The 27991-nt window shown below is 41.3% G+C and overlaps 1 protein-coding gene across 2 annotated transcripts in view; it reads right to left on the bottom strand.

Annotated features, from left to right (window-relative positions):
- BEND7 (BEN domain containing 7) overlaps positions 1 to 27781 on the bottom strand; it is a 67143-nt gene extending 39362 nt beyond the window's left edge. The window contains exons 1-5 of one of the 2 annotated variants that reach the window (XM_029078366.2): positions 27326 to 27781; positions 24472 to 24555; positions 7845 to 8144; positions 5023 to 5145; positions 604 to 869 (exon numbers count right to left, since the gene is read on the bottom strand). In XM_029078366.2, the coding sequence (XP_028934199.1) occupies positions 604 to 869; positions 5023 to 5145; positions 7845 to 8144; positions 24472 to 24555; positions 27326 to 27386 (834 nt within the window). In that variant the 5' untranslated portion in view covers positions 27387 to 27781. The remainder of the gene's footprint in view (positions 1 to 603; positions 870 to 5022; positions 5146 to 7844; positions 8145 to 24471; positions 24556 to 27325) is intronic. The other variant, XM_029078365.2, reaches the window with a different exon arrangement.
- Between the last annotated feature and the right edge of the window lie 210 nt (positions 27782 to 27991).

Raw genomic sequence — 27991 nt, 5'->3', positions numbered from 1 at the left:
TCAGGGTTACAGAATGGAAATTTCTGCCATTAATGGAGGCAGCAAAATTCAGGTAAAGGAAATCTCCTGCAATCTCCCTTCCTCGCTCCTAATGTTCTGTAAATTGATGTGGTAGTAATAATTATTAAGCACTTACTGGGTGCCAGGCCCTCTACTAAGCACTGAGGTAAATACAATGTCCCACATGGGTCTCCCCGTTTGAATCTCCAATTTCCAGATAGGGAAACTGAGGCCCTGAGAAGTTAAGTGCTTTGTCCAAGGTCACAGAGCAGAGAAATGGTGGAGCTGGAATTAGAACTCAGGTCCTCCTGACTCCCAGGCCCGTGCTCTATTCACTTTAGGCCGTGCTGCTTTACCGACAAGAAACAGCACTGAGTAGCTGTGGAGGTGAGATGAGTTAAGATGCACGGCTGTGGTGGGTGGAGAGCAGTAAGATCGGGCCTCTCTGTGGGCAGGGCACAGGGGCTTGCTAAGACTGCAAGAGGAACTGCAGGTCAGATATGGAGTGATAAGGGGCAAGAGGCTTCACAAAAAGGTAAAGTTTCAGAACCACCATTCTAATGATAAAGCACAGATTCTACTAACTCTGAAATAGCAACTTACATCGGAGGCAGGTGACTCAAGAACAATTCCAAATCCCAAAACATGATTTTCCTCAACAGGGATGTGTTCAAATGTTTGGAGACCAGATCTTTCGGTGGCCTCTGTTGTCTTCTTCTCATTCTCTAGCACGCTGGGCTTGTTATTCACAGTCAGAGGTTCAACAGTCTTTTGCGGCACTTTTTTCTTTTTATTTCTCTTGCGAGAGACAGCAGTTCGCTGGGAGCAGATAAGGGGAATCGGGGGTTGCTGTCTGTTTTGGACACCGACTGTGAACAACAAAAGATAGTTACAGAATTGATGTCTGAATTTTAATTGAGGCGCACTTATCATTGCTAGCTTATGTGGGGGGTTTTCATATTTGAAACTGAGATGAAGATTCTTTACTAGCACGACAATGCTAATGTGTAGGGCTGGGAATGAATGTACACCAAACTCCTCTTCTCCCCAGCTGCCCCCCAAATTAGTCTAAATGATTTACATCACAGAAGGTCACTAAATGCAGGCTCTGGAGGATTTCTGAAGATATAAAATTCCAAGAGAGATGCAAAACCCCTAAGAAAACCCTGTCTCTGTTATTGGAGAAAACAACTACGATGAACTCAAAGAAAAGGGCACTTCAAAGAGGATGTACAGAAACTTTAGAGGGCCCACAGAAGAATGACAGAAATGGAAAGTAGGTCTTATAAGAGGAGGCTGTTTCAGAAGAGAAAACTAAGAGATAACTTAATAACGGTCTATGAGCAGTTGAAGGTTTTTTTTTCCCCCTGAAGAGGATGTTGTCTAACTGGTGTTCTCCACACCACTGCAAGCTAAGACTTGAATTAAAGCCAAAGAATTTTCAATTGGTTGTAAGGCAGAACTTCTTGATTATCGGGTTAATAAATCATTAGAATGGGCTACCAAGAGTCACTCTGGAATCTCCATTCTTGGAGATAGTGAAGGATAGAATAAATAGCCATAGAAATGGGGCCTGAAGCAGATGATAGCTCAAAGTCCCTGCCACATCTATGATTGTAATGATTCAGATAAATTTTGTTCCCACATGTTTTAGAGGCAGGTAGCCTCGAGTTTAAACTGCAAGTAGCTGGTTATTTCCTCAGAAACACAAAATATGCCATACTATGTCAAAACAATGATCCATACAATCCAATATTCTGTCTCCAAACAGTGGTACCAAATAATTTTGGAGGAACAATACCCTAGATGTCTTCTTTGGCAATTACTCTCATGGTTATGGATATATGAGTTAACACTTCTAATTCCTTTTGAATAACCGCTAGATTGTAAAATCCTTGAGGGCAGGCACTGTGTCTTATTCTACTGTATTCTTCCCGGAGGTTACTATGTAGCTCAGCACACAGTAAGTGCTCAATAAATACCACTGATTGAAAATCCATCATAGGCCTATCATACATGTATCTAACTCTTCTCAACACTCCCTATCAAAATCCAGGGCAGGCTAATTGTCACAGATCTATTGGAAATTTTTTTGAACCTACTGATATTTTCTGCCTGCCAACTTTCTATAGTCACATATTCCACTTGTTATATGAAAAGGAATTCTTTTATTTTTTCTGTTTTAAACCTATGATCTCAAGCTTCAAGAGTCCTATTAGCCTTTGTTCCGTTTGTTTTTTGGGGGGATTAACAATTCCATGTTTTCACTGACCACACCAATCACTGTAAACAAGACCTCCTGTCAGCCTTCACCTTTCCAAACTGAAGAGTCTGCATCAATCAACTGTATTTACTGAGTGTTTACTGTGTGCAGAACACTGTACTAAGGGCTTAAGAGAGTGCAATACAACAGAGTTGGCAGATACATTCCCTGTCCATAACATTCATTTTTTCAGTCTACCCTCTAATTATTTTGGTTGCTCTTCTTGGTACCGTCTCTGTCTCTATTATGTCCTCCCTAAAACGAAACAATATGTCTATTACTAATACAGATGACTTTATAAATCCCATATTTTTAACTAGGAAAAGGAATTCTATGGTTTGAGCACTGACTTGCTGCATTGTTTCAGGCAAGGTTATCTCTCTGAGTCCAGCTTCAACTACCTGAAAAAAATGGAGACTTAAATACCTTTGTACATCTTGGGGCTATTATGGAAATACTTTTGTACATCACAGGGCTATTAAAGAAGGCATTCTGAAATCTTCTGAGGAAAAATGCAAGGATGGTGCATAGCATTATTATTTTGACCCCCCATTCAAATTATTGTTTATAGCCATATGAAATGCCTATTTTTTAACACAATAAACCCATGGATCAATCAATAGTATTTACTGAGCACATTGTACTAAGGACTTGGGAGAGTAAAATACAGTAGAGTTGGTAGAGATGTTCTCTGCCCACAGGGAGCTTACAGTTTAGAGGGAATGAAGAATAGATGAAGGGAGAATAAGACAGTAGCATCCTAACAAATTTTACAAATATTGCTAATTGCCTTTTAATTTTATTTTTCCTTCAATCTTAAAGATATTAATATGTTGTATGCATGTACCATTTTTCCCTTAAATAACAGAACAATTTGCAAGCTAATTTTAATTTTCCCAGTTTCTACAAGAAGCATGGAAAAATATATAAATTTGACCAAGCTCCCATAGTTACTGGCGTACTTAATTTTTTTTTAAAGGATCCTCATCATTTGACCATTTTTTCACCTTAGAACTTGTTTTAGTATAATTTAAATCTAAATCCTGGATCCAATACATTTTTAAAAATCCTCCAACGTATTACCAAATTTAGAAGATTAGAGAAAAGAAATGCCAATTAGTTCACTTTTTATTCCAGTGCAATTAGACGTTCAATGTAAAACCTCACAGCTTTTGGTATATAGTTTACTACCCTCTTCTGCAAAGGTTTCAGAAAAGGAAACACAGAGACAAGGTGGCATTTATTTAATGGATTCTGGAAAGGTTTCAGTCACAGATTTAAAGGGTTGCAATTTTTAGTTTGCCATTTCCGTAAAAAGGGACTTTAATATCAAAATAAATCATTACTTTCTTATTTGTCTGTTTTCTTAAATATTCATCTTTAGTCAAGTCCTAATAAATTTTTCCTCTATAAGAATGAGAATATTAAAAAATACCACCATTATCAACCGTGCAATAAATGTTGTTGATAATGACAGTGGTGTGAGAATTTTGCTCTGAGGGAAGCTTCTACAACAAAGCTGGCTCAAGTCTTTGGAAGAGTAAGGAAATTCAGTACTCAACTCCTTGGAGTACAGGAAGAACAAACAGAAGAACCAGGACAGAGAATTTACTGCAGGAATGCCACTTGGATGGACCGAATGGCAGTAAATTACAGGAAATGAAGTAAAACCTTGCCTGAAACAGGTAGCAACTTCTAGACACATTGGAATAAAACTGAAACAGCTTGAATGTCATAAATACCAATGTATTATTTTTCCTGTATTATAACAAGTACTTTCTGTCCTGCAAAGGGAGATTCTGGGTGATTGACAGAGTAAAGCCTTAGCCCCACCTGTTTCTAATATAGATCAATTATGTTTATCCTACTTTGGAAGATGGAAAAACACAGCTTTTGCATGAACATGATTTCTGAAGCTCCACCACTGAAATGCTGGGCAGCATTAAGAAAGTCCCCCAAGAGGAAGTAGACGAAGTATATTCAGGGCTACTGGAGCTGTCCAAACTCCTGTTGCTACCTGGTACACAGCACTTCAAAGGTAAAGAAATATCCTGCAGAGGGCTCATCACCCAGGTTTGCCTCAGAGTTCCCTTCGACCTTCAGGGAGTAGGGAGTCAGTCACAGAAGCGACAATCTTCAGCTACCTTCTGTGGTTTGAAATCAATCAACGGTATTAAATGAGCGTTTACTCTGTGTAGAGCACTATACTACGAGCTCGAGGGAGAACGACAGAGTCAGCAGACACATTCCCGGCCCACAACTAGCTTACGGTCTAGAGAAAGTTCTAGGGGTTGCAATTCTCTCCATCGCTCTTCATCTTTCCATCCTAGTGCCATGACACCCAGAAACAACCTAGTCTGGGCTGCCTCAGGAATAATGAGGTTACACAACTGGTCCCCAAACCAGTCAGAGTTGCCCTTTTTCTTTCCTTGCTTACATGGATCTCAATGTTAGCCTACTTCAATAAAAAATGATTTTTTTTCTACCTTACTAGAGGTTCTGGAATTTAATTAAGTGACTTCTATAGAGTAGTTAGAGCTCTTAGGATGAAATGCACAGAATGGACATTAAATAGCTTCATTTGCATTAGGAGAAATTATCCTGATTTTGATTTGCTAAAGGGCAAATAAAATGTGTTTAGAAAGAGCTAATAAAGGAACACAGTAAGAAGGTGAGGTGGGAAGAACTAATAATGAAAACACAATAAAAATCCAGACATCCCGGTGTCAGGTGCGCATTTTAAGGCCAGATTTTTGTACCTGCTTGAATTTGCATTAATTTTCTCATGGTCTTGAGTTCTTGAAGAATGGCCTGCAATGTTGATTGGCAGTTACAAGTACAGCAGTTTGAACCAACTGATGAATTCACCACTGGAAGTTCTCCTGAATAAGAAAGAAGAGAATGACGCAATCCAAACAAAAGAAATGAGAACTGCAGGGAGAGAAAGAAACTGAATGTATGCTGACAAGATTTTGAAGTAAACGCTATTATTATGAAACTGTGCCTAAAGAAAACGTACCCAATAATTTTCACAAATCAAATGTGGGGGATCTGATTTTATCCAATTACAGGAGCTTCCATATTATAAGATGCATGCTGTTACCATGGTCTGGGGAAGACTGCAGAAAAGTGTGAATGAGCACAATGCATTCTCCCAGCAGGGTTCTCTAATGTCAGAGTAGTTGTCTCAGATAACAATAGCACCAAAATGCATTGTAAACATACTCACTTCATTGTGCAGAAAACAGAACAACAAGAACAACAACAAAAACAACTGGCTCCCCAAGTTCCCTTGCAGAGAAGTGGTCGTTATATATGTAATAAAGATTTATACTAAGCATTACATGCACACCTAACTATTCTAGAATCACTTGAATATTATGCTTTGCTCCACACTGAGGAACTGGGGGTAAAAATAAAAGTTCCTTGAGATTGAATTAGTGTGTGGGCAGAGCAGTGGTTGTTTTGACTTTAAGGCAGACAGAATGTAGGTGTATTGATATATCCACATCTAGATAAAGCACATCCTTTATCTCTTATCTTTTTCTATCTCCCCAACCTCTCTTACTACCTCCATCGCCCTCCCTCTAAATGACCCTCCCACTTTTTCCCCAAAACCTCTGTGTTCAAACAGCTTAGTGGATGATTCAGGAGGCTGCTGGACCTCAATCTGTCTTTTTACGTGTAAAAAATAATCAATAAACCCTTAACTTCCATAGCACCATTTCTATATACTCTGTATTACTTCATTGACAAGGGCATTCTACGACTTAAAATTAGGGCTAGAAAAACTGGCCCTGACAAAATTACTGTCTGTTCCAAATTTTGAATAGTTGGATTTTTGGGATTCAAAATAAGCAACGTGAGGCATGTAAACTTGGAAACTGCAAGTGATTACAGGCAAAACCCATTCACACTATTATAGGAATAACTCATACCTAATGAAAAGTTTTCAGGCAGCAAAAACCAAAAGGCCTATTATCCTTCTGATATGTGGGGGATTTACTTTATAACTCCCATTAACATTAATAAAAGTTACCCATGTAAATCCTCCATACCAAGTGCAGATAGAAATATTGAACCCTTCTCCCCATATACTTTTCAGGGCAGGACTCTGCTAATTCCATACATACAGGGTCTACTAACCCCATACAGACATAAAAGTGAATTTGATTTTTCTTATCATCTCTCTTCCAATCACTTACGGCAGCAGAGTTACAAATATCTTATAGAATATTCTTAGTCACTGTTCCAAGTACTACCTTTATCATTTTTAGAGGACAAAAGCAACCCTTTTCAACTTGTTATAAATCATTTTTTAATTTTAAAGAGAACTGGCTTTTTATTTTTATGGGGGAGTCTTCAAACAGTCATCTCCCTCCACCCTGGAAGCACGCCAGCCTGTGAATTTGATAGTGGCTTTATAATAGCCGAAAGAAAAAGAAGACACAGATATATCTCTTGGGGTCTTTGGCTGTCTCATCATCAGGTGGTTCATAGTCTTTCTTCCATTTGAACTAGTTGCAACATACGATGGATATTTAACAAATGTTTAAAATATTGTATTTTACTCCTGAAGGACATCAATTTACAAAAAAATAATTTCTGCAAAATTAAAATGCTCAGGGCAGAACATGCCCCCATTTCTTACACATCTTCAGGATTCTCTAAAGAAAACGGAAATACTTTTTCTCTGCTCCTCATTATTATTTCTCCTTAAAAACCTTCATCCTTTCCCCTCTTCTTGAGGAAGTTTCAGGTTTACCTGTACATGATCTCTCCATAGTGATGGACAATAGGTAGGGGTGGGGACATCCATGAATAACTGGCAATAATTTGTCTTTTTAAAATTTATACTTTGTATTTATGTACTTATGTTTTTCCAACAACTGGGTAATAGGATCAAAGGGATTATCTTGGAAGTGAATTATTTTCAGCTCTGATCAGACAAAGATAATAATGCTGGATTTAATAGTTGGAATTTCAGATTAAGGCAATGGGGCAACCCTAGATCCAGGGTAATAAAGTTTACCACTTAGTTATGAATTCATAGTAGTAGCAAACACTGCTTTGACAAAGGAAAGAAACCCAGTGAAGTAAAAGGAAATATAAACTAGTACACGTATCTATAGAAAGTCTTCTTTAACAATTAAAATTCACCTATCACATTCAGAGCATGAGCTACTTCTGTCAAAATTTTCTTTCCTTGCTCCCCAAGCTAAAGTGAATTGGTAACTCTAAAACTGGAAGGGTGGGATAAACTGTTTTAATGGGTAGAAGGGAAAATTTCTCTTAGGAAATTCTCATCTTTAATATGGAACTCCAGTTAGGAACAACTGCTTAGAAAACCAAAACACTTCGTTCTCAGTTTAATTTTAATAATTCTTCAATTACAAATTCTCCTTTCTTTCTCCTCACCAAGTTCCCCTACTCTCTACCCCAATAACTTTGGCAGGTGGTTGACGTGGTCAGAGCTGAATTTCTATTGCGACAATTAAAAATCACAAAACAACAAATAAATCATAAATATACCACCCCCGTGCAACCCACCCCAGCAATAATCACGTGATATGGGTCATACCATTGGATCCTACAGCAGTTTTGGGTTGATTCTGGAAGGATTTTGATCGGGTTCCATACTGCCCTGAGAAATGGCCAATTGGAGGTACTAATTCAGTCCAGGCACCACTTGAGGAAGGGTGAAGCGTTTGTCGGGTTTCTGCTGAGTTCAACCGCTGAGCCCAAACTAAGTCTAAATCTTGGGGTTCTTCCTTTAATTTTTCTCCTTCCTTGCCAACACGCTGATAGATTCTTCCAGTGCTGTCGTTTAGTAGTCTTCTCATCCCAGTAATTTGCTTTTTAATTTCCATGCTTTCATCTCCTAAAGAAAATAAGAGCCAGAGTTATCAAGCGAAATGAACCAAAAAAGCAGGGTGGGCGTGAAGGGGAGGGAAGACCCCACCCACCCACATCTTAGGGGTAGGTGCTTAAAAGAGGACTAGAGCTTGAAAAAGAAGACTGGAATTACAATATCAACCTCTGCAGTTGGAAGAGTTTGATCAGATTCCAATGCACTTCTTGATGAAGAATTAGGGGGGCTTTTGCCCCATAGAGATTGGTCTTGTGGAGACAACACTAGTAGCTAAGTTTCACCCCCACCACATTTGGGCAAAGCAAGCAACCCCTTTGAGTCAGCTGAAGACCAATCAATCAATTGTACTAATTGAGGGCTTACTGTGTGCAGAGTGCTGTACTAAGCACTTGGGAGAGTACAAGTATGTGGATGATTCCCAAATCTAGATCTCCAGCCAGATCTCTCTCCCTTTCTGCAGCCGCACATCTCCTCCTGCCTTCAAAACATCTCTACTTGAATGTCCTGGCACCACTTCACATTTAACATGTCCAAAACAGATATTTCTTACCTTCCCACCCAAACCCTGTCCTCCCCATGACTTTCCCATCATCCTTCCTGTCTCAAAAGCCCGTAACCTTGGCGTTATCCTTTATTCCTCTTTCTCATCCAACCCGCATATTCGATCTATCAATTAATCCTGTCAGTTCAACCTACATATTGCTGAAATCTGCCCTTTCCTCTCCAAACTGCTACCATGTTAATCCAAGCATTTATACTCCACCTTGATTACTGTATCAGCTTCCTTGCTGACCTCCCTACCTCTTGTGTCTCCCACTCCAGTCCACAATTCATTCTATCGTCTGGATCATTTTTCTACAAAAATGTTCAGTCCATGTTTCCCCACTCCTCAAGAACCTCCAGGGGTTTCCTATCCATCCACCTCCGTACCAAACAGAAACTCCTCACCATCAGCTTTAAGGCACTCAATCACCTTGTCCCCTCCTACCTCACCACTCTCCTACTATAACCCAGAAGCATGAACTAGTGGATAAGAACACGGGCGAGGGAGTCAGAAGGACCTGGGCTCTAGTTCTGGCTCCACCACTGATCTGCTGTGTGACCTTAGGCAACTCACTTAACTTCTCTGTGCCTTAGTTACCTCATCTGTATAATGGGGATTACGACTGTGAGCCCCATGTGGGACATAGACTCTCTCCAACCTGATTACCCTGTATTTACCCCAGCACTTACAACAGTGCCTGGCACATAGTAAGCGCTTAACAAATACCATTTAAAAAAACAAACAAACGCAGCCCACACACTTCGCCTCTCTAATGCCAACCTAATCACTGTACCTCGATCACATTTATCTTGCCCACATTCTGCCTCTGGCCTGAAACGCCCTCCCTTTTCATATCCAACAATTACCCTCCCCACCTTCGAAGCCTTATTGAAGACACATCTCCAAGAGGTCTTCCCTGGCAAAGTCCTCATTTCCTCTTTTCCCACTCCTCTCTGCATTGCCCTGACTTGCTTCCTTTACGCACCACACCCACAGCACTTATGTATGCATATATATATATATATATACACACACACACACATTTATACATACACATATAAACATATGTATCCATAATTTATTCATTTATAGTAATATCTGTCTCCCCTTCTGGACTGTAAGCTTGTTGTGTGCAAGGAATGTGTCTGTTATATTGTTGTGTTGTTACTTCCCGAAGCGCTTAGTACAATGCCCTGTACACAGTAAGTGCTCAATAAGTACGACTGATTATAACATAAATGGTAGACGTGGTTCCTGACCACAGTGAGCTTCCAGTCTAGAGACCAGAAATAGAGCTGCCATTCCCAGTCCAGGACAATAACCTAGCGGGCATCCTCTAGCCCCTGCCGAACAGCCCTATCCTGAATCAAGCTTGGCGAGGAGGGCACATGGAGGACCCACCTCACCCGGCCTGGCTAGTCTGTCTGATATGTGCTCCAGGGCTGAGGAGTATGGCCACTGTGCTGCCTCTGCAAAGTCCACAGTGACCAAACCTCAGTGGGCCCACCCTAGGCTAGGAATCTTTTCACTAAAGAGCACACTTTCCCTCCTCCCTTTTCTTCCCCCTTTCCTCAAGATGAAAGAAGTTTCCCCAAATCATTTCCTCCAGCACGGGCTTCCAGAGTCTTGCTTTGGGGTTAAGAAACTGTCTTCCACTCAGGCGAGATCACAATTCGGAGGATGAGCTTGTTCCAAGTTTCTTGAGGACAAAGACAGTGACTTCTACATGTTCTGCAAATTACCCAGTACCAAATCCTGCCCAGGGGGCAACTATATTAACTGATGATGATGGCATTGTTGATCAGTGCTTTATTAAAACTAGATAACAATATGAGGAATAATGGCCACAGCAAGTGAACCCAGTATTTCATGAACCGTGAATCACCAGTATTCTTTTAATCCACATGGTGCCTCCGTCCCACAGCACTCATATACATATCCCTGAACCCTGCCACTTCCCCTGTTGATTTTAATTTCAATGACTGTCTCCCCATCAAGTCTGAAAGGTCCTCGAGGGCAGGGATTATGTCAGACAATCATATTTATTGAGTGCTTACCATGGGCAGAGCAATGTACTAAGTGCTTGGGAGAGTACAATACAACAATATAATAGACATCCCCAGCCCACAACGAGCTTACAATCTAGAGACTGTCTACTAACTCTATTCCACTGTACTCTCTCAAGTGCTTAGAACACTGCTCTGTACTCAGCGAGCACTCAGTAAATACTGATTAAATATTCACAGACAGAAGTGGGCAGCAGCAACAAGAGAAAAAGGAGTGGCATTAGTAGTGACTTGTAATTCCTTGCATTTTGGAATCCCACTTCAGGATGAGATGACTTTGAAACATACACACACATACAAACACACACGCCATGCCACATACTTCCTGGGACTCATAATGGGAGGAATGACAGAGATGAATAGGAAGAAGGTGGATGGTTGGAAAACTTCCTCTTCAGAACAACGGTAGACCGATCCAGGTCCCGGGAAGATTTGAGGAAAGAAAAATGGAATCTAGAAGGTCAAATTACGGGCTAGAGAGTGGATAGAAGCAAAGAAGGGAAAGGGTCATTCACACTGGCTATGCATCTGGTCACAGGCCCAGAATTTCTTGGCTGCAGGTCCGAACCAACTAGAGTTCAGTTGCTCAAGCTGCTGCTAGGATAAGGAATGCGAAGGAGCCTGTGTTCTCCCCTGACGGAGCTGAGGTTGGCATCTCACTCAGACTCAGATTAGCATGCCGATGCTATCAGGGTCCCAACCGGCTGCCCTAAGGCACAACAGTCATGTTGACAAGTGACATATGAGTCTGGGACTCAAATAACTTAGCAATTAAAGGGTTCAAATAGCTCGGCCTGTAGAACGGAGACAGCGAAAGGATGGAAGTGAGTCATTTGCTTGGTTGACTCAAAGTGTATGGCAGTAGGAGATATCTAGAGGGCAAATAAATTGGCACAAGTCAGAGGCGCTAACCTGCATTACATTGTAAAGGATTTAAGAACTTGATATGAGCAGCACTGAGGTAGTAGAACCTATTTAGGGAACAAGTGCATTCATGGCGTACCTAAGTATCGATGAAGCAGTGTGGCCTAGTGGAAGGAGCCTGGCAGTCAGAGGACCTGGGTGTTCTGATCCCAGCTCTGTCACCTGCCTGCTCTGTGACTTTAGGCAAGACCCTTCACTCTCCGGTGCCTCAGTTTCCTCATCTGTAAAATGAAGATTCAATACCTGCTCTCCCTCCTACGTAGAGTGAGAGTCCCATTTGGCACTGGGACTGTGTCCGACCTGATTATCTTGTATCTACCTTGACCCTTAGTACAGCGCTTGGCACATTGTGAGCACTTACATAACACAGGTATTATTATTAACTAGCATCTTATCTTCATCGGATCATAGGAATATTCCTATCCCTAATTAGGGCCATCCAATCACTTCAGAAAGGTATGTCTCCAATTTCCCAGCAACCATGGGAAAATGTATTTATCTAAGATATGTGAAACATACCTAGAATGCTACATAAGGGATATACATCCAACAGTTATCCACGCCTCATACCAACTACACTATGAGATCACTGAGAAGAATGGTATTTGTTAGATGCTTACTACTTTACTATGTAAGGACTTAATATGTACAAAGCACTGTGCTAAGTTTTGGAGTAGATACAGGACAGTGAGATTAGATACCACCCCTGTCCCACATTTGGTTCACCCTTTACGGGGAAGGGAGAACAGTTCTTTAAACCCCCATTTTCCAGATGAGGAAAGTGAGGCACAGAGAAGTTAAATGACATACCCAAGGTTACATAGCAAACAAATGGCAGAGCCGGGATCACTACCCAAGTCTCCTGACTACCAATCAACTAGCCCATGCTTTTTAAATTGATCAGTAGAAAAGATCACCCAGAGGCACTTATTCTTTCCCTGTCTTCTCTCCTTTGCATTGCTTTCATCTTATCACCTCTCTTCTGTTATCTCCTGTTTTCGCTTAAGTTCTCCTGCCCCTCAAGTGCCACTAAGTTCAGCTTTCTCATTTATTTTAAGAACTAGTTAAGAATGGTCTTTCTTAATTTTATCCTTACACTTAAATATACACTGTGTACTTTCTATTCCTAAACCTTTTTTTAAAAGCCTGATAATTGTGAAGAATTTAAGAGTGTGCCCCAAGGGGGTGAGAAACCTCACAAGTAAGTCTTAAAGAAAAATAAAGACTCAAGGTAGGTCTTGAAGGGGAAATTTTGGAGAATCACCAGCCTAAGTAAGGATGGGAAATCTGGGCCTCCCTAGCTCTCCTTGTGGTCTTGTTTGTTCTAGGGGTTTGGTTGGGAATGAGGAGCTGAACACCTTTACCCTACAAAGATATGTCATTCAAGTATTCATACCATATACACTTGTACAACCCTGAGTCTTTATAAGATACAAGTTGGCAACTCGTGGTATAAAGAGGGGAAACACACAGAGTATTCTACTGTACTTTCTTGCATAAATCATGGCTCTCCAGAAGGTGGGGAAGTTCTTCACTGAGCTATGTTGCGGCCACATGATGGAAATAATAGCTGCTTTTTTCGAAGCAGTCTTCCTCATGGTTTGATTTCAATGAATTGTTTGGATGAAGCAAAGTGCAGACTTGTTTGCAACTGATAAACACACTTGAGTTTATTCATCCAGCGAAGCAATGTGGTTCCGGTTGTATACTGTACACCCAGTTCTTCTATAGCATGGGGATTGTGTACTTGGAGAACACCGCATTAAGAAAAACTTGCTTTGTAATACTCATTCCATATTCAACACCATAAGCAACTGTCTCTTCCAACATCACAGTGCGATATACTTGGACACATGGTATTGGAAGAACATTCTCGCTTTTCTTAGGTTTTTTTGTTTGTTCGTTTTCCATTTGTGGCACTTAAGCGCTTACCATGTGCCAGGCTCTGAACTAAGTGCTGCAGGTAGATTACAAGATAATCTGGTAGGACCCAGTCCCTGTCCTACATGGAGCTCATGGTCTAAGTCAGAGGATTTAATCCCCACTTTATAGTTGAGGTAACTGAGGCACAGAGAAGTTGTGACCTGTCGAGGGTCACACAGCAGACAACTAGAGGATCCAGGATTAGAACCGGGGGTGTCCAACTCCCATGCCTGTGCTTTTTCCACTAGGCCATGCTGCTTCCCTAATTAGCTCACATTTTATCCAAAACACACTGTGTAAACAAAACTGAACCTATGTCGATTTCCTTCCACAATGGAAACTTACTATAGCCAGAAACTTTAGATGGGCAAAAGCTTGCACTTCAATCTTGCAGAAAAACATCCCACCCTTTATGTTCCTCTGAAATAGACAAAGTAAACTCTTTCAGAAGACCGACTTATTATCATAGACAAAGAAAAATAATCGATGCTGTAAATTTAGGACTGATGAACAGTTCTTGCAGCATCCTACTAAAATGAAATCGCCATCATTTTCTTTTAAAAAGATACAATTCTACCCAAGTAAACCTAAATTTAAAATCAGGTCCACAAAAAAACCTTCTGCAGATGAACCACTCAGTAGCAAAGGTGTAGATGCTTCCCTTCTTAATAAAGTGCTAATTTAAAAGTGCGATCAGGTGAAGTTTGCTTTGAGCATTATTAAGAACTGGTAGCATTCCTTTTTTCTTCCTTTATTGCAAAACATTCCAGAAAGTTTAATAAAAAACACATACATCTCTATCCTCTTGTCTAATAATGTAATGATTATAAAGTATTAATGACATTAGAGATAGCACTAAGGATTCCTTTATGTTTACACTGAGTCTTTCTGCAAAGGAGCTCAAACGTTTTATAAAACTGAGCAATGAAGTGTTAGGCAGTGTTATGTGCTCTTGGGGATTTTTCTCTTGAGCTGGTCTAAAGGGAGGATCAACAGAGGGAGGAAGCAGAGATGTGAAGGATGTGTGAGAATCTTTAGTGTTGAAAAGGCATCAGCCATGCCATTCTGTATATTCTTGGCAGGCAAACCTCCTTTCCCCAAAATAGGCAGCGAATAGTTTTTTTGGCAGCCACTGGACACTTCAATCGATCAACGGTATGACTGAATGAAGCACTTATTGTGCGCAGAGCACTGGGGGGAAGAGTATAATACAACAGAGTTGGAAGACATGTTCCCTCCCCCTTCAAGGAGTTTAGGGTCTAACAGTCCAACACCCCACTTCCCTGAGTAGGCTTATTCAGGAGAGGGAGAGTTGGACATATCATCTAATTAGTCCTCTGGCGGATTATTCCCATTTTATAAATAGAAAACTGAGGCACAGAAAGGTTATGTACTGGCCACCAATCAATCCGCGGTATGCACAGCACTGTACTTAAAGCTTGGGAAAGTACAATTCAACAGAGTTGATGGTCATGATTCCGGCCCACAAGGAGCTTACAGTCGACAGGGGGAGACAGGAAATAAAATAGAGGATGGATAACAAATGAAAAACAATGAAAGCAGCAGGATGAGATGCCAGTCTATTGATTTCTTGTCCTGGATTTTGTAGAGAAAGTCATGTTGGCTTTTTAATGTAGAGCTAAAATTACACATTTAAACACAAAACAAACTGAGAAATGTAAAAGTTAGTCATGTTGTTACATTTACTCCTTCATTTTTCATGCACCGCATATTAAGACACCCATTAAAGTCTCACCAGTAATCGAAAACATTATATATGTGCAATATGATTGAGTTAGTGGGTTACCAGGACCTTAACTTTTGCATCTCCTGACTTTTCTATGCTTAAATTGTACCATAACCCTGCATTTCTGCTGGATTGCCCCCCCACCCCCACTTTTATACACAGATATAAAGTCAGATGTGAGCTATAATCCCTCTAAACATATAAGCAACTTCACAGTCTATTATGTTGGATCAACTTTTTCTATAAAAATAAATTGTTACGGGTATTATTCCTGGAACAGTATAAATTCTTGGAATTACTGAGTAACTTATGTACTGCACCTCCATTCCAAGAACACATTACTTATTTTATCATGACAAAGTAAAGTTATTAATCTTCTGGCTTCCATTTCAACAATGAGAAATGCTGTAAGATACACAGACACCTGCATTACATTTTGGTTCAACTTTATATCATCCATAAACATCTCTATTTTGGACACCTCTTCTAAACAAATGCACCCGGAATACTGTATGTAGCATTTGATTTTATGAAACTATAAAAGTTCCTTGCTGTTAATTACACAGACAAATGTCTCATCACACATTTGGTTACCAGATAGTATAATTAGTTTTCTACATTAACCTTTCAGATGCAGAGCCTGAATTTCAAGTCTCAAACACGATAAACCCCTCAGAACTCCAATACCTGACATTATAATTCCTCATGTTTGCAAAAATGAAATGCAAAGAACGAGAAAAGCAATTTGGTGAATTCTTATTTATAATGGTGCTGATTGTCCACAGTAGAATGAAGCCCAACTCAAATGATTATTTCTGATTTTAAACTAATTATAGCCTGTGCTTTTCCATAGTGTAGCATGCTTTGAATCTATACAAAGTAGTAGTGTAACAGTATTTACTGAATGCTTACTGTGTGCAAAAGACTGTACTACACACTAAAAAAGAATATAGAGGTGACAATCAGACACAGTACCTGACCCTCAAGGGTCTCACAATCTAAATATAACAGGGGGAAGCTGGAAAGAAGTGATGTGAGAGATCCCGAAGGAAAGATAATCAATGATAATGAGTGTTCGCTATGTATGGGTCACTGTAATAAAAAGTTAAAACAATAAGAACGTGTAACAGAAATGAAAAAAGCAATACAATCCTATGGCTAGAGGAGCAGGATTTTAGGTTCCTCATGACTCTGCAAGGAAAGAGGGGGATTATTTAAAAAAGCAGGGAAAGATCTAGATTTACACCGGACAGAAAATAGACCGCCACGAGGTTCAGCAGTACAGGGTTGTGTAGCTAGAACGTCTTAACCTGTTATACCAGGGGCAACCTAGCTCTTCGGTGCAGGTCAGACAAATTTCTTCACTGTAAAACTCTGGGAGGAGCTTTGGGGGGGGGGGGAGCCTTTGCAGATGGCTGAGCTTTCAAGAGAATTAATTCCACTAGGTAAAATTTAAATTGTAGCCTGGCTCCGACCGCTTGGCCACAGCTAAGGCTCCTAGAAACATCGGCCTGTGGGTTTGGAAAGCTTTCTCTACGTCCTTGGTTCCCCTGACCCTCTTGGCAGTTCTTCCCTCTTGGTGGTCGCCCTTCTGTTTTGTGCCTTTCATTCATTCATTCATTCATTCATTCATTCATTCATTCATTCGCATCATAGTTACTGAGCACTTACTGTGTGCAGAGCACTATACTAAGCGCTTGGGAGAGTACAATATAACAATCAACAGACACATTCCCTGCCCACAACGAGCTTACAGTCTAGAGGTAGGGCCCAGCGTGCCAGTTTGAGGATGGCCCATTATAACCCTAATGAGATGATCTAAGATGTTACTTAGAACAAAATATTGTCTTTGTGAAAGACTGAAGGGAAGCAGACTGCTTACAATGTCTCAGGCATTGTACTGAAGTGAAGCAGAAGCACTTACTATGTGCCAGGCACTGTATTAAGCACTGGGGTAGATACAAGCTAATCAGATCGGACACTGTCCATGTCAAGTGGAGCTCACCGTCATAATTGGCATTTTACAGATGAGGTAACTGAGGCACGGAGAAGTTAAGTGGCTTGCCCAAGGCCACACTGCAGAGAAGTGGAAGAATCAGGATTAGAATCCAGACCCTTCTGACTTCCAGACCTGTGTTCTACCCATTAGGTTGCACTGCTTCTCAGTGTGGATTACATATTACTATATATAATAGTTGAGTTAAATATTAACAGACCTCAGATATTCTCTTCAAGAGGTGAAATCACTATTGCCATATCAGTTCTTAATAGCATCCCCAGGACTTTGTTTCTTGACAACTCTTTCCTCCTTTCCTGGCATCTGTAATAGTTTCCTCAACATTTAGACATGATTTAGACCCTTGACCATGACCTAAGCACTTAGCACAGTATATATGGATATACACAAATTTAGTCGAATAATCATTAATACACACACATCATTTTGATGGGAATGGGGAGGAAGTTAACACGACAGGTGACCCTCCACTCCCAACGTCTTCCCCTCCTTGCAAGGAAGAGGAACTGTTCTCAGTCACTGCTCCAGACATGTCCCTCAACTAAGCTTCTGACTGCAGTATGCGCTTCTATGCTTTTTTAAAAATAGTGCCAGAGGGTCTCAGTCTTGAGACGGAGGCTAGAAGTTGGACAGAAGGATAAATCTCCTTCCACCAAAATTTGTCTCCTTCTTCAAAAACATATATTATACTAATTGAGACTGTGTTACTTATAAAACACTTACTCTGTGCAAAAACTTTGCTTTGGGTAGGGGACTCACAGTCGAACAGGAAGGGAGAACAGGTATCTTCACCCCACTTTACAGATGAGGAGACTGAGCCCAGGAGAGGCTAAATGACTAGACCAAGGTCACACAACAGTCCAGGGACTGAGCTGGGACTAGAACCAGGGTCTCCTGAACCCGATCTCTTTCAACTAGATCAAACTGTCTCACCGTATCCTTTTCCCTTGCTTAGTTTGGGGGAAGGGATTGGAGGGGACAGATATGTGCTGTCTACATAACTAGGTTTGAACCACATTGCCAGACACTGCCAATTTGGAAAACTCAAGCTGCAGCATTACAGCTCATGTTCTCAGAAAATACTAGCAGAATAAACATTTTTTGCCTGGGTTAGACAGCAGACGTACTTCTCATTCTCTCTCCCTTTGAATTTTCCCTTCCTCTTTCCTTGTTTTTCACCTAGTGTTTCACTGGGCCCCTCTTCTCTTCCAGTACCGTGCTCCTCTGTCACACCTGTACTCCTAAGTATACATGTGGGTGAATGACTCTGGGTGTGTACGTATGTGTGTGTGTGTGTATCCTAGTGGGTATTAGTGGTATTGAGTGCTTACTATGTGTGGAGCACTGTACTAAATGGTTGGGAGAGTATAGTACAACAGAATTAGCAGACAGTTTCTCCTGCCCATAAAGACCTTCCCTTTAGGACTCTCAGAGTCTTCACCCATGGAAAAGGGAGGTTCCAAACTACCTGGATCAGTCGCATCATATGGGGGGGGGGGGGCGGCTGCAAACTCCCCAAGACCTAGCAGAGGCTCTGCTTTGGGTTCTGCCTGCTTTCTGCTGGGCTTGGGAGAGCTCAAGGCAAAATTGTCATTTGGATGCCAATTCCTCCCCCTTCTTTTCTTTTTTAAATTACACGTGTTCTTCAAGGACCCAACTTTCAAGCATAACTATCTTCTAAGTAGAAATAAGTGCTTCATTTGCTCAGGAAAGAGAAGCTTTTGCTCTTCCGGTGCTACACCTAAAAAAGTTTGACAGCTTGAAATGTTTTGATTGTTTCTCTTACAATATTTATGCCTTAATAATAGGATCTCAATTCTCTGGACAATTTGGGATTTAGCCTAATCCCATGAAACGATGCTGTATATTACCTGGGTCCAAGGCCCCATTGGACCTATGGAACTTGTGAGCTCACTCTGGTGATCTGGACACCCCAAACATCCTTCCTACCCACCCCTCCTTTATGGTTGCCACGACCCTGAGAGAAGCAGGTTTAGTAAAGTGCTCTGTAAATGCAAAATGCTCAATAAATAAATACACTGATTGGTTAACTACAGGCCTTCCACAGGGTCCCTAATGCCCCAGAGGTGCCAAAGGAATTTGTTGAGTGCTTACTATGTGCTAGGCACCATACTAAGCACTGGGGTAGACACAAGCTAATCAGAATGGACACAGTCCATGTCCCACATGGGGCTCACAGTCTTAATCCCCATTTTACAGATGAGAAAACTGAGGCACAGAGAAGCAAAGTGACTTGTCCAAGGTCACACAGTGGACAAGTGGAAGAGCTGGGGTTAGAACCCAGGTCCTTCTGACTTCCAGGCCTGTGCTCTAACCACTAGGCCATGCTGCTTCTCATTAGTGGTGTCCGGGTTCCAGCTCCCGGAGATCTCACGTGGCTGAGGCGCCACAAATAAACTGGAAGTGGATGAGCTTCAGGGGGTTATGTTATTTCTTCCACAGTCCCTCACCCTCCGCCAGTAGCTGGATCGGCAAAGTGAGTTTCCAGTTCCCTAGAGTTTGTACGGTGTCACGTCCCTTTACTTCCAATACTTAATAAAAATGATCTAGTGTACCAAGAGATCTGTAGAGTCAGAGACCAGTAAAATCTATATCTTTTAGTAGAATGCCTCTGTCACCTCTTTATAAAAACTTCACAAGTTTCTATATATATCTTCATATATTTATACACACATGTATACATATACATATATACACACACACATATATGTGCACATTTGGATCCCTATCCTCAACTCCACAGCACTTATGTACATATCCATAAATTCTTTATTAATATCACTGTCTGCTTCCACCAATAGGCTGTAAGCTCTCTGTGGGCAGGGAATGTATCTACCAACTCTGTTATATTGTACTCTCCCAAGCATTTAGTACAGTACTTTGCGCACAGTAAACACTCAATAAATACCACTGATTATGATATATACATATATAGTCTCTTTTATATTCATTCAATAGTATTTATTGAGCACTTACTATGTGCAGAGCACTGTACTAAGTGCTTGGAATGAACAAGTTGGCAACAGATAGAGACAGTCCCTGCCGTTTGACGGGTTTACAGTCTAATCGACGGGCTTACAGTCTAATCGATGGGCTTACATACAAATGCACACATATATACATAGCAATCAGTGGTATTTATTGGTATCAATCTATATACATAGATTTATATATATATATATATTCATATTTTTAGAAACCAGTAAGCATCAAGTATACCAATATAACACAATCTAAACTTTTTTATAGACAGTCAAACTATTTTGCACCTGTTTTGGTATCTAGACCAAAATTCTCTGGGAGGGAACATAATCTACTCAAAAGTTTCCACTCTAGTCACAAAGAATAAACCAGGTGGCTCTTAGAAATACCCAGTCCTTTCACCCAAAACTACCTCTAACCACTCAACGAGAATGTGGGGCTCTCTCGGCTGTGTTCATACCAAATAAACATTCTTTGTGACTCCCTAAATAATGAAGGATGGAAACAGAGATAGTCCAAATAAAGAGGTATCTACGACTCCCCAATTCAAATATTATTCCAGCTCTGAACTTGGCTGAGTTCTTATTTCTGGCTTAAGGACAAAAACCATAAACTGTCCCTTCCTGTCTTGGATATTCTACCAGACATCCTACTACATTTTACTGAAAAAAAAAAAAACCTTATCTAACAGTCAGAACATATATTCATATATTCATGACTCTACTCATGCTACAGAGATCAGATATTCCCACCTAGATTCTGTGGCATACTCAGTATAATTGAAAATCAATTTCACCTGTCTTGAAAATGTGCCAGGTTTCTCACCATAATGATTAGTATTCCTTAATTAACCTGCTAATAGCGTCAATAACATCAATCACAATTATTTTAGAAATTATAGAGTAGCTCGACCCCTTCTTCATTGTTTATTCATTTACCCTAGCTACATTAGGATTATTAAAACATCATAAATTTCCAAAGTGAGCAAGAAGCAGCATGGCCTAGTGGACAGAGTATAGACCTGGGAGCCGGAAGGATCTGGGTTTTAATTTCAGCTCTGCCATTGGTCAGCTGTGTGACCTTGGACAAGTCTGTGTCTGTTACCTCATCTGTAAAATGGGGATTAAGACTGTGTGCCCATGCAAGACACTGACTGTGCCCAACCTGTTTATTTTGTATCTACCCCAGTGTTCAGTACAGTGCCTGGCACATAGAAAACTCTTAACAAAACCATTAAAAAAAAAAGGCTTTAAGAAAAACACCATGGTACGCTTTTTCACTGCTTGCTGCTCTTCCACCCCTGGATTATTAAAGTCTTCTTTACCAATCATTTTTGTTAATCACAATCACTTTAGCAATCACTTTGCTAAAATCGTTTTTCTCTTGACTCGCTCTACTCACATGAGTCTTGGTTGTGAAACTGAACAGTGTTATCTCCAACACTTTGTGAGCCTAGGGGTCATATTTATCGCCCTTAACTTTTTATACATGTATTCCCCTATGACATCTGAAAGAAACTGGCAACAATCTTTAGGACTTTATTAAATGCTAAGCCCAAAATGGAGCCTGCCCTCTGGGGCAAAATACTAAGTATAAAATGTTGGGTTTCCTTTTCACAATGAATCTTAGATTTATCAGAGAGAGACAAACACTCCATTTCAAAAGGTTGGATATGATGACATTCAATCAAAAGATCCCCCTGGTTATATTTAGAGTGCTGAAAAAAGTTCAATCCAAGAATATTCTATAGCTCTAGGCCCTTTGCATTTTTATTTAATTGTGAATCGGTTAATTTTCATTCATTTTAGTTAAACTCTTGCCTCTCGGTATTTTGTTCCTCTGAGAACGGTGGACAACTATCAATAGTCACGTTGGTCACAGTAATTTTATTTCATTTGTATTAGTGCCAGTTAATGATGGCCTTGTGCTTGTTACACATTTTCAATGATTTCTTGAGCAAGAAATGTTCATTCTTTCTTCCACTCTTTTGCTTCCTCAAGCACTGATTTGCCCTTATTTTGATTCTGTCCTACCATTTCTCTTCTCTAAAGACCTTTTCAAAAGGAAAGAAGAAGGTCTTGAATCATCATCATCATCATCATCATCGCCAATGGTATTTCTATTGAATACTTATTGTGTACTGAGCCCTTGGAAGAGTACAATAAAACAGAGTTGGTAGACCCATTCCCTGCCCACAACAACTTTACGGTGTAGAGGGGGAGACAGACTTCTTTTTTTAATGGTACTTGTTAAGCGTTTACTAGGTGGGGAGACAGACTTCTTTTTTTAATGGTATTTGTTAAGCGTTTACTAGGTGCCAGGCTCTGCACTAAGCGCTGGGGTAGATACATGCTATTCAGGTTGCACACTGTCCATGTTCCACATGGGGCTCACAGTTTTAATCCTCATTTTACCGATGAGGTCACTGAGGCTAGTGAAGTCAAGTGAGTTGTCCAAGGTCACACAGCAGACAAGTGGTGGAGCTGGGATTAAAACCCAAGTCCTTCTAGCTCTCAAGCCTGTTCTCTATCCACTAGGCCAGGCTGCTTCTCATTAATATAAATAAATAATTTATAATATAATTTACAGACTTATACATTGTTGTGCCTTTTTTACGATTGGCTTAAGAAAGATACCCTTCTTGTGGGTGCCTAGTCAGCATCTCTCTGAGCTCCAAAATATCAGGTCCCCATTTAGCTCTTCCCTTACTGTTTTACGCCGGCCTGTTTTCTTGATGGTCATGGGAGTGTAGGAACTGCCCACCTGCCCACCCATTTCTTCTCTTGCTTCATCCTACTAACTGGCTACTGCCATTCTCCAGGCTACTTGCTGTGCCATGCCCGGCCCCTGCCTAATCACCAATTTATAAAGGGAGGGCAAAGACATCTAGCATGTTGTGTAAAGTCTCCCGAATGAGAAGGGTCTGGCACACGCCTTGGTGCCTTACTTGATATCTGTTTTTGCACCTCTTCTTCTCTGCCATTCCTTTAGCTCAGGAGACAACCAGGCAAAAACCTGGGAGGCCTCCTGAGTTAGTATTTCCTTGAAATTGACATCCTTCCGAGATCTCAGTCAGTCAGTCAAACTTATTTATTGAGCGCTTACTGTGTACTAAGTGCTTGGGAGTGTACAGTGTAACAATATAACAGACACATTCCCTGATCACAATGAGTTTACAGTCTAGAGGGGGAGGCAGACCTCAATATACATAAATTACAGTTATGTACAGAATCTCCCATGTACTTGCACCAACATATCTTGGTTATCAAAGACAGCATAAACAAATAGAAGTAGTTTTGGTCACCTACCCACATAGCTATAATAGTTACGACAATTACTGTATGTCAAGCCCTGTGCTAAGAGCTACAACAGATACAAGAGGGATTATCAGAGTTGCTTAGAGTCTCTTCGTGATGCTCTAAGGGAACTGGAAATGAAGGAGTGGAAATTTATGGGGGAAAGAAAACAGACAACCAAGTTGATGTAGGCAACAAAATACAGCTATGAGATTCGTGAGCTGCCCTGTGATAACTGGTACTATCAAATGGTAGTTAGGCAGATGATATTATTTCTATTTTCCTTACACATTTTGGACTGTAGATTTAATTTAATTTTGTCATGGCAGGATTAGCAATCAGGCTACAGAGGTGAAGGGACATTACAATAAGACAGCACATTAATCCTCTATCCCACCCAAGGCAGAAGCAAAACCAAACAAATAGCAGCTTCCTGGAAATTGAATTTCTGTTATCCAGATGTCAAAGATGTAATACCCCAATTACACAAACTATTGCCAGTGAAGCATGCCAGCAAATATGCAATGTAAATGGGGTGAGCACAGAGCTACAAAACTGCACAGTCAGCATCTGGCTCTGTGAGTGAGTGATAATTAGCACTGTGTGTAGACACTAATAAACATTTATGTCTGAAATTACAACTTTTAGCAATGTTAATAAGGGATATATTGGCAATCTGTAAAATAAAAGGTCTTGAAATGAATGTCATACATTAAGCAATGGCAGACATTTCCCGTTCTTGCACAATCTTTTTTTTTTCCTAATTGCAAATGGCCACACTATTTTGCTCAGAAATTAATTGACATAAGAACCTACCTAAAAAAATGGGTTGCATCTCTTTGGCTTCACCATTCACGTCACTGCTGTATTCCGAGGCCTTAAACGCCTCATGGTGATAATCTGGGATAAGAAGAATAAAAGAAATGAGAATGTTAATGATGTAGAAAATATGAACAAGCATTGATACAACTTAACCTCACTATGCACATTATCAATAGATCTAGAGTCTAATCTACATTATAATATTTGAAAATCTGATTAGCTGCAGCAAATGTACTTTCTAGCAGCACCTTGAAGTTTACTCATACTGAAATAAGTACAGTGTTTGCAACTGAAACACAGCATGGAGTTTAAGGAACAGCACTGCCTGGCCTAAATTATTGTCTTCATTTTCCCAGCAAACATGCCACCAGACACCAGTGGTTGGACTTTCTTTTTTTTTTTTATAAATGTGGAGACAATGTACAATGAGAAAGAAAACTCTGTCCAGTCACAGGTCAAGGGAAACTTCCAAAGTGTACTTTGCAACTGAATCTGTGAGACACATTATCAATGCTAGGCTTGATGGTAAACCTGGATTTTCTACCTTTACACTTCACTCCCAAAAATCCCAAGCATTTTGTCAATCAGCCCAAGAGTAAGGAGATATATGAAAAAATACTGATTTGTCACTTCAAAATTATAAGCAAACTTAAATGTGAAAATGAGGTTACTATCTTTTCACCAAATGTTATCTGTAACGTTCAGCAACTACATTTAAATATGCATTTAAATATGCAGTTTATTTTCTGTAAAATGCACCTGCATAGCATAGAAAAGAATCGGGCCCAGATGTAAAAAAAAAAAAAGCCACGCCAATCAAACTTCATAATGATTTGATATTTTGCCAAAATCTCTGCCACTGTTTATGTTCTGTTTTGGGATGGTATTCCACGGAGAAAGACTGGGGATTACCCAGGTATGAACACAACTGCTGGTACTTTTTAGCGATCATCATTCCCCCTCCCACCCACACACAAGGTGTCACAGGCCAAAGTCACTTTCGCTTTCTGGATACTGTAGAAAGCCCTTTAGGTCACAAATAAGAAAGTGACATTCCTGAATGAATCAAACAGAAGCAGGCTGGAGAGATTTTTATTTTTTTTTCCTTAAGAAGAAGTAACTGAGCAATCAACTCTAAGAGGAAGAGATCTGTACGAAAAGTGATAAGGCGAACCAAACACTGGAAATAAGTTGGGAAAACTCCTTTTTCGGGAACCAACTCCGTAGGTATTTGAACGAACCAACTAAATTCTGGGACTGAAAAGCTCTTCTAATTTCAAAAAACCCAAATGCTTTTCTAAAGAGACTAAAAAGTAATTTTTCGCATATCCATCCAGACTACTACAGTCATCCTAGCTGAGATTTAATTTGAAAAATCCTGTCATTTGCAATACCCCTCTAATTTCCAAAAGGCGACTTTTGCTACACTGTTAGAACAAAAAGGCTGTTCGCTTTCTCCCCTAAATGAACGTTTATAAAAGTATAAGAGAAAAATCACATTGTGTGGTTTTGTTTCAAATCTGAAATAGCTTCAAGTGATGTTTAAAAACAGGGAACGGTGCTGAATCTTGGAAATCCAAAACTTGTGACATTATACTGAACAAGTCACCCGCCTTGAACTTAGCACGCAGAGCACAGAGAGCAATTCACAGCTATTTTACCTCTGCTCGGGGCTCAAACTCTTCTCTGCAAGGTTTTGTTTAGCTTCTTTTTTTAAAAAGCAACAACAAACAAAACAGAAGAACTGCTATTGCTACCAACTCCACGTCCCTATCCCTCACCTGCTTCCTACCCCCCCATAAATAACCTCAAACCCCAAGCTTCGTCCACCTGTTAACTAGATTATTCCTTTCTTTGAAATAGATGTCAAGCAGACATAACCAGAGGTGTTTCCTGACTGATTTGTTTTTCGACCTCCCCCAAACTAAACAAACAGCCGGTCCTCTGTCAATAATTCCTCCTTAGCCGTCAACATCTGATGAAAAAAAGAAAACATCTTCGACCCTCTTGTGAAAAAAAAAAAGAGAGAGAATCGGTCCCATGTCCGTACCCAGCCTAATGCAATCAGACTCACAACCACCCCACTTTGCTCACAGTAGTTGAAGAGTAATAATCGTAATAATGGTATTTGGTAAGCGCTTCCTAGATGCACTGTTCTAAGCGCTGAAGACCTCAGAGGGATCTCTGCTCCCCAAGTGTCATTATTTGCTCATTTTCCTGGGCTCTGTTCGACAGCGCTTAGAACAGTGCCAGCGCTTAGGATGGTGCCTGGCACCTAGTAAGCGCTTCACAAATGCCATTATTATTATTATTATTATTATTAACAACATCCTGCCTTTCCCCCCTTTTTCACCTTGTTCTGATGCCTGTCTCCCCCCTCCTTCTAGACTGGAGGCCCGGCGTGGGCAAGGACTGTCTCTCTTTGTTGCCGAACTGTACTTCCCAAGCGCTTAGCACAGTGCTCTGCGCAGAGTGAGCGTTCCATAAATACCAGCGGCCGAATGGATGAGCAATGCAACTTTATTCTGGATGAGGGTCCCCCCCACCCCCTTCCCAGCTCCTCCTGCCCCCACTCCCCCCTTCTCCCCGCCTTCCCCCCCAACTCGGGCCTCTTGCAGGGAGAGAGTTGGAGAAAAATCCATCTCCGGGAGTGAAATCCTACGATCCCACCGGTCCCTGAGAGCGGAGGGAGAGGGAAATGAAGGGGAGGAAGGAGGAGGGGGAATCGGTGGCAGGGGAGAAGGGAAAAAGCAGGGATGTTTACACCGGTGTAAAGTCCTTTCTCTCCCTCGCCCAGGCCAGGCAGATCCCCACCGTGTCCCTTCCTTCCCCTCTCTTCTCCTCTTACCTCGGCTCACCAGTTTGAAGCTTTGGGATTTCCTGCTTCTTTTCCTCTCGGAGAACTCCATGGTGCCGGGGGGGAGAGGGAAGGAGGAAGGGAATGTGGCAGGAGAGAGGGAGAGGGAGGAGCAGGGAGAAGGAGGAGCAGGGAGGAGGAGGAGGCAGCCCTGACTCTTGTCACCCAGCTGCAGGAGCCTCCGGGACCAAGGTCCGTCTCTTTAATCAGCAAAAAATATATTAAAAAAAAAAATGCAAGTCGCAGCCGGGCGGTGTCGGGGGGCAACTGGGGGAGGGGGCGGCAAGTTGGCACCTTGTCTTCTCCGCTGCCCACCACCCCCGCCTACCCTGCGGGCACCGGCTGGGGGGGCAGGGGGGTATAAAACAGAATAGCTTCCCTTCCTCCTCCTCCCTCTTCCTCCAGGAGGGGGCAAAAATCGGAAAGTTTCGGGGGGTGGGAGGGAGGAGCGTCGGCGGCCCGGGCCCCCCGAGCCCCGAGGGAGGAGGAGGAAGAAGAGGAGGAGGAGGAGGAGGAGGAGGAGGAGGAAGAAGAGGAGGAGGAGGAGGAGGAGGAGGGAGGCGGCTCCAAGACGCTCCCCACCTCGGGTGGCCGCGCTTCCGCTGAAGGCCGCTGGGGGGCGCTGCGGGGCTCGGGGGGGGAGACCCGCCCTCGCAG

The sequence above is a fragment of the Ornithorhynchus anatinus genome, chromosome 13 (genome assembly GCF_004115215.2).
Source record: "Ornithorhynchus anatinus isolate Pmale09 chromosome 13, mOrnAna1.pri.v4, whole genome shotgun sequence".
NCBI classification, from domain to species: domain Eukaryota; kingdom Metazoa; phylum Chordata; class Mammalia; order Monotremata; family Ornithorhynchidae; genus Ornithorhynchus; species Ornithorhynchus anatinus.
The sequence above is the reverse complement of the archived record's forward strand: the minus strand, read 5'-3'. Positions and strand labels throughout refer to the sequence as shown.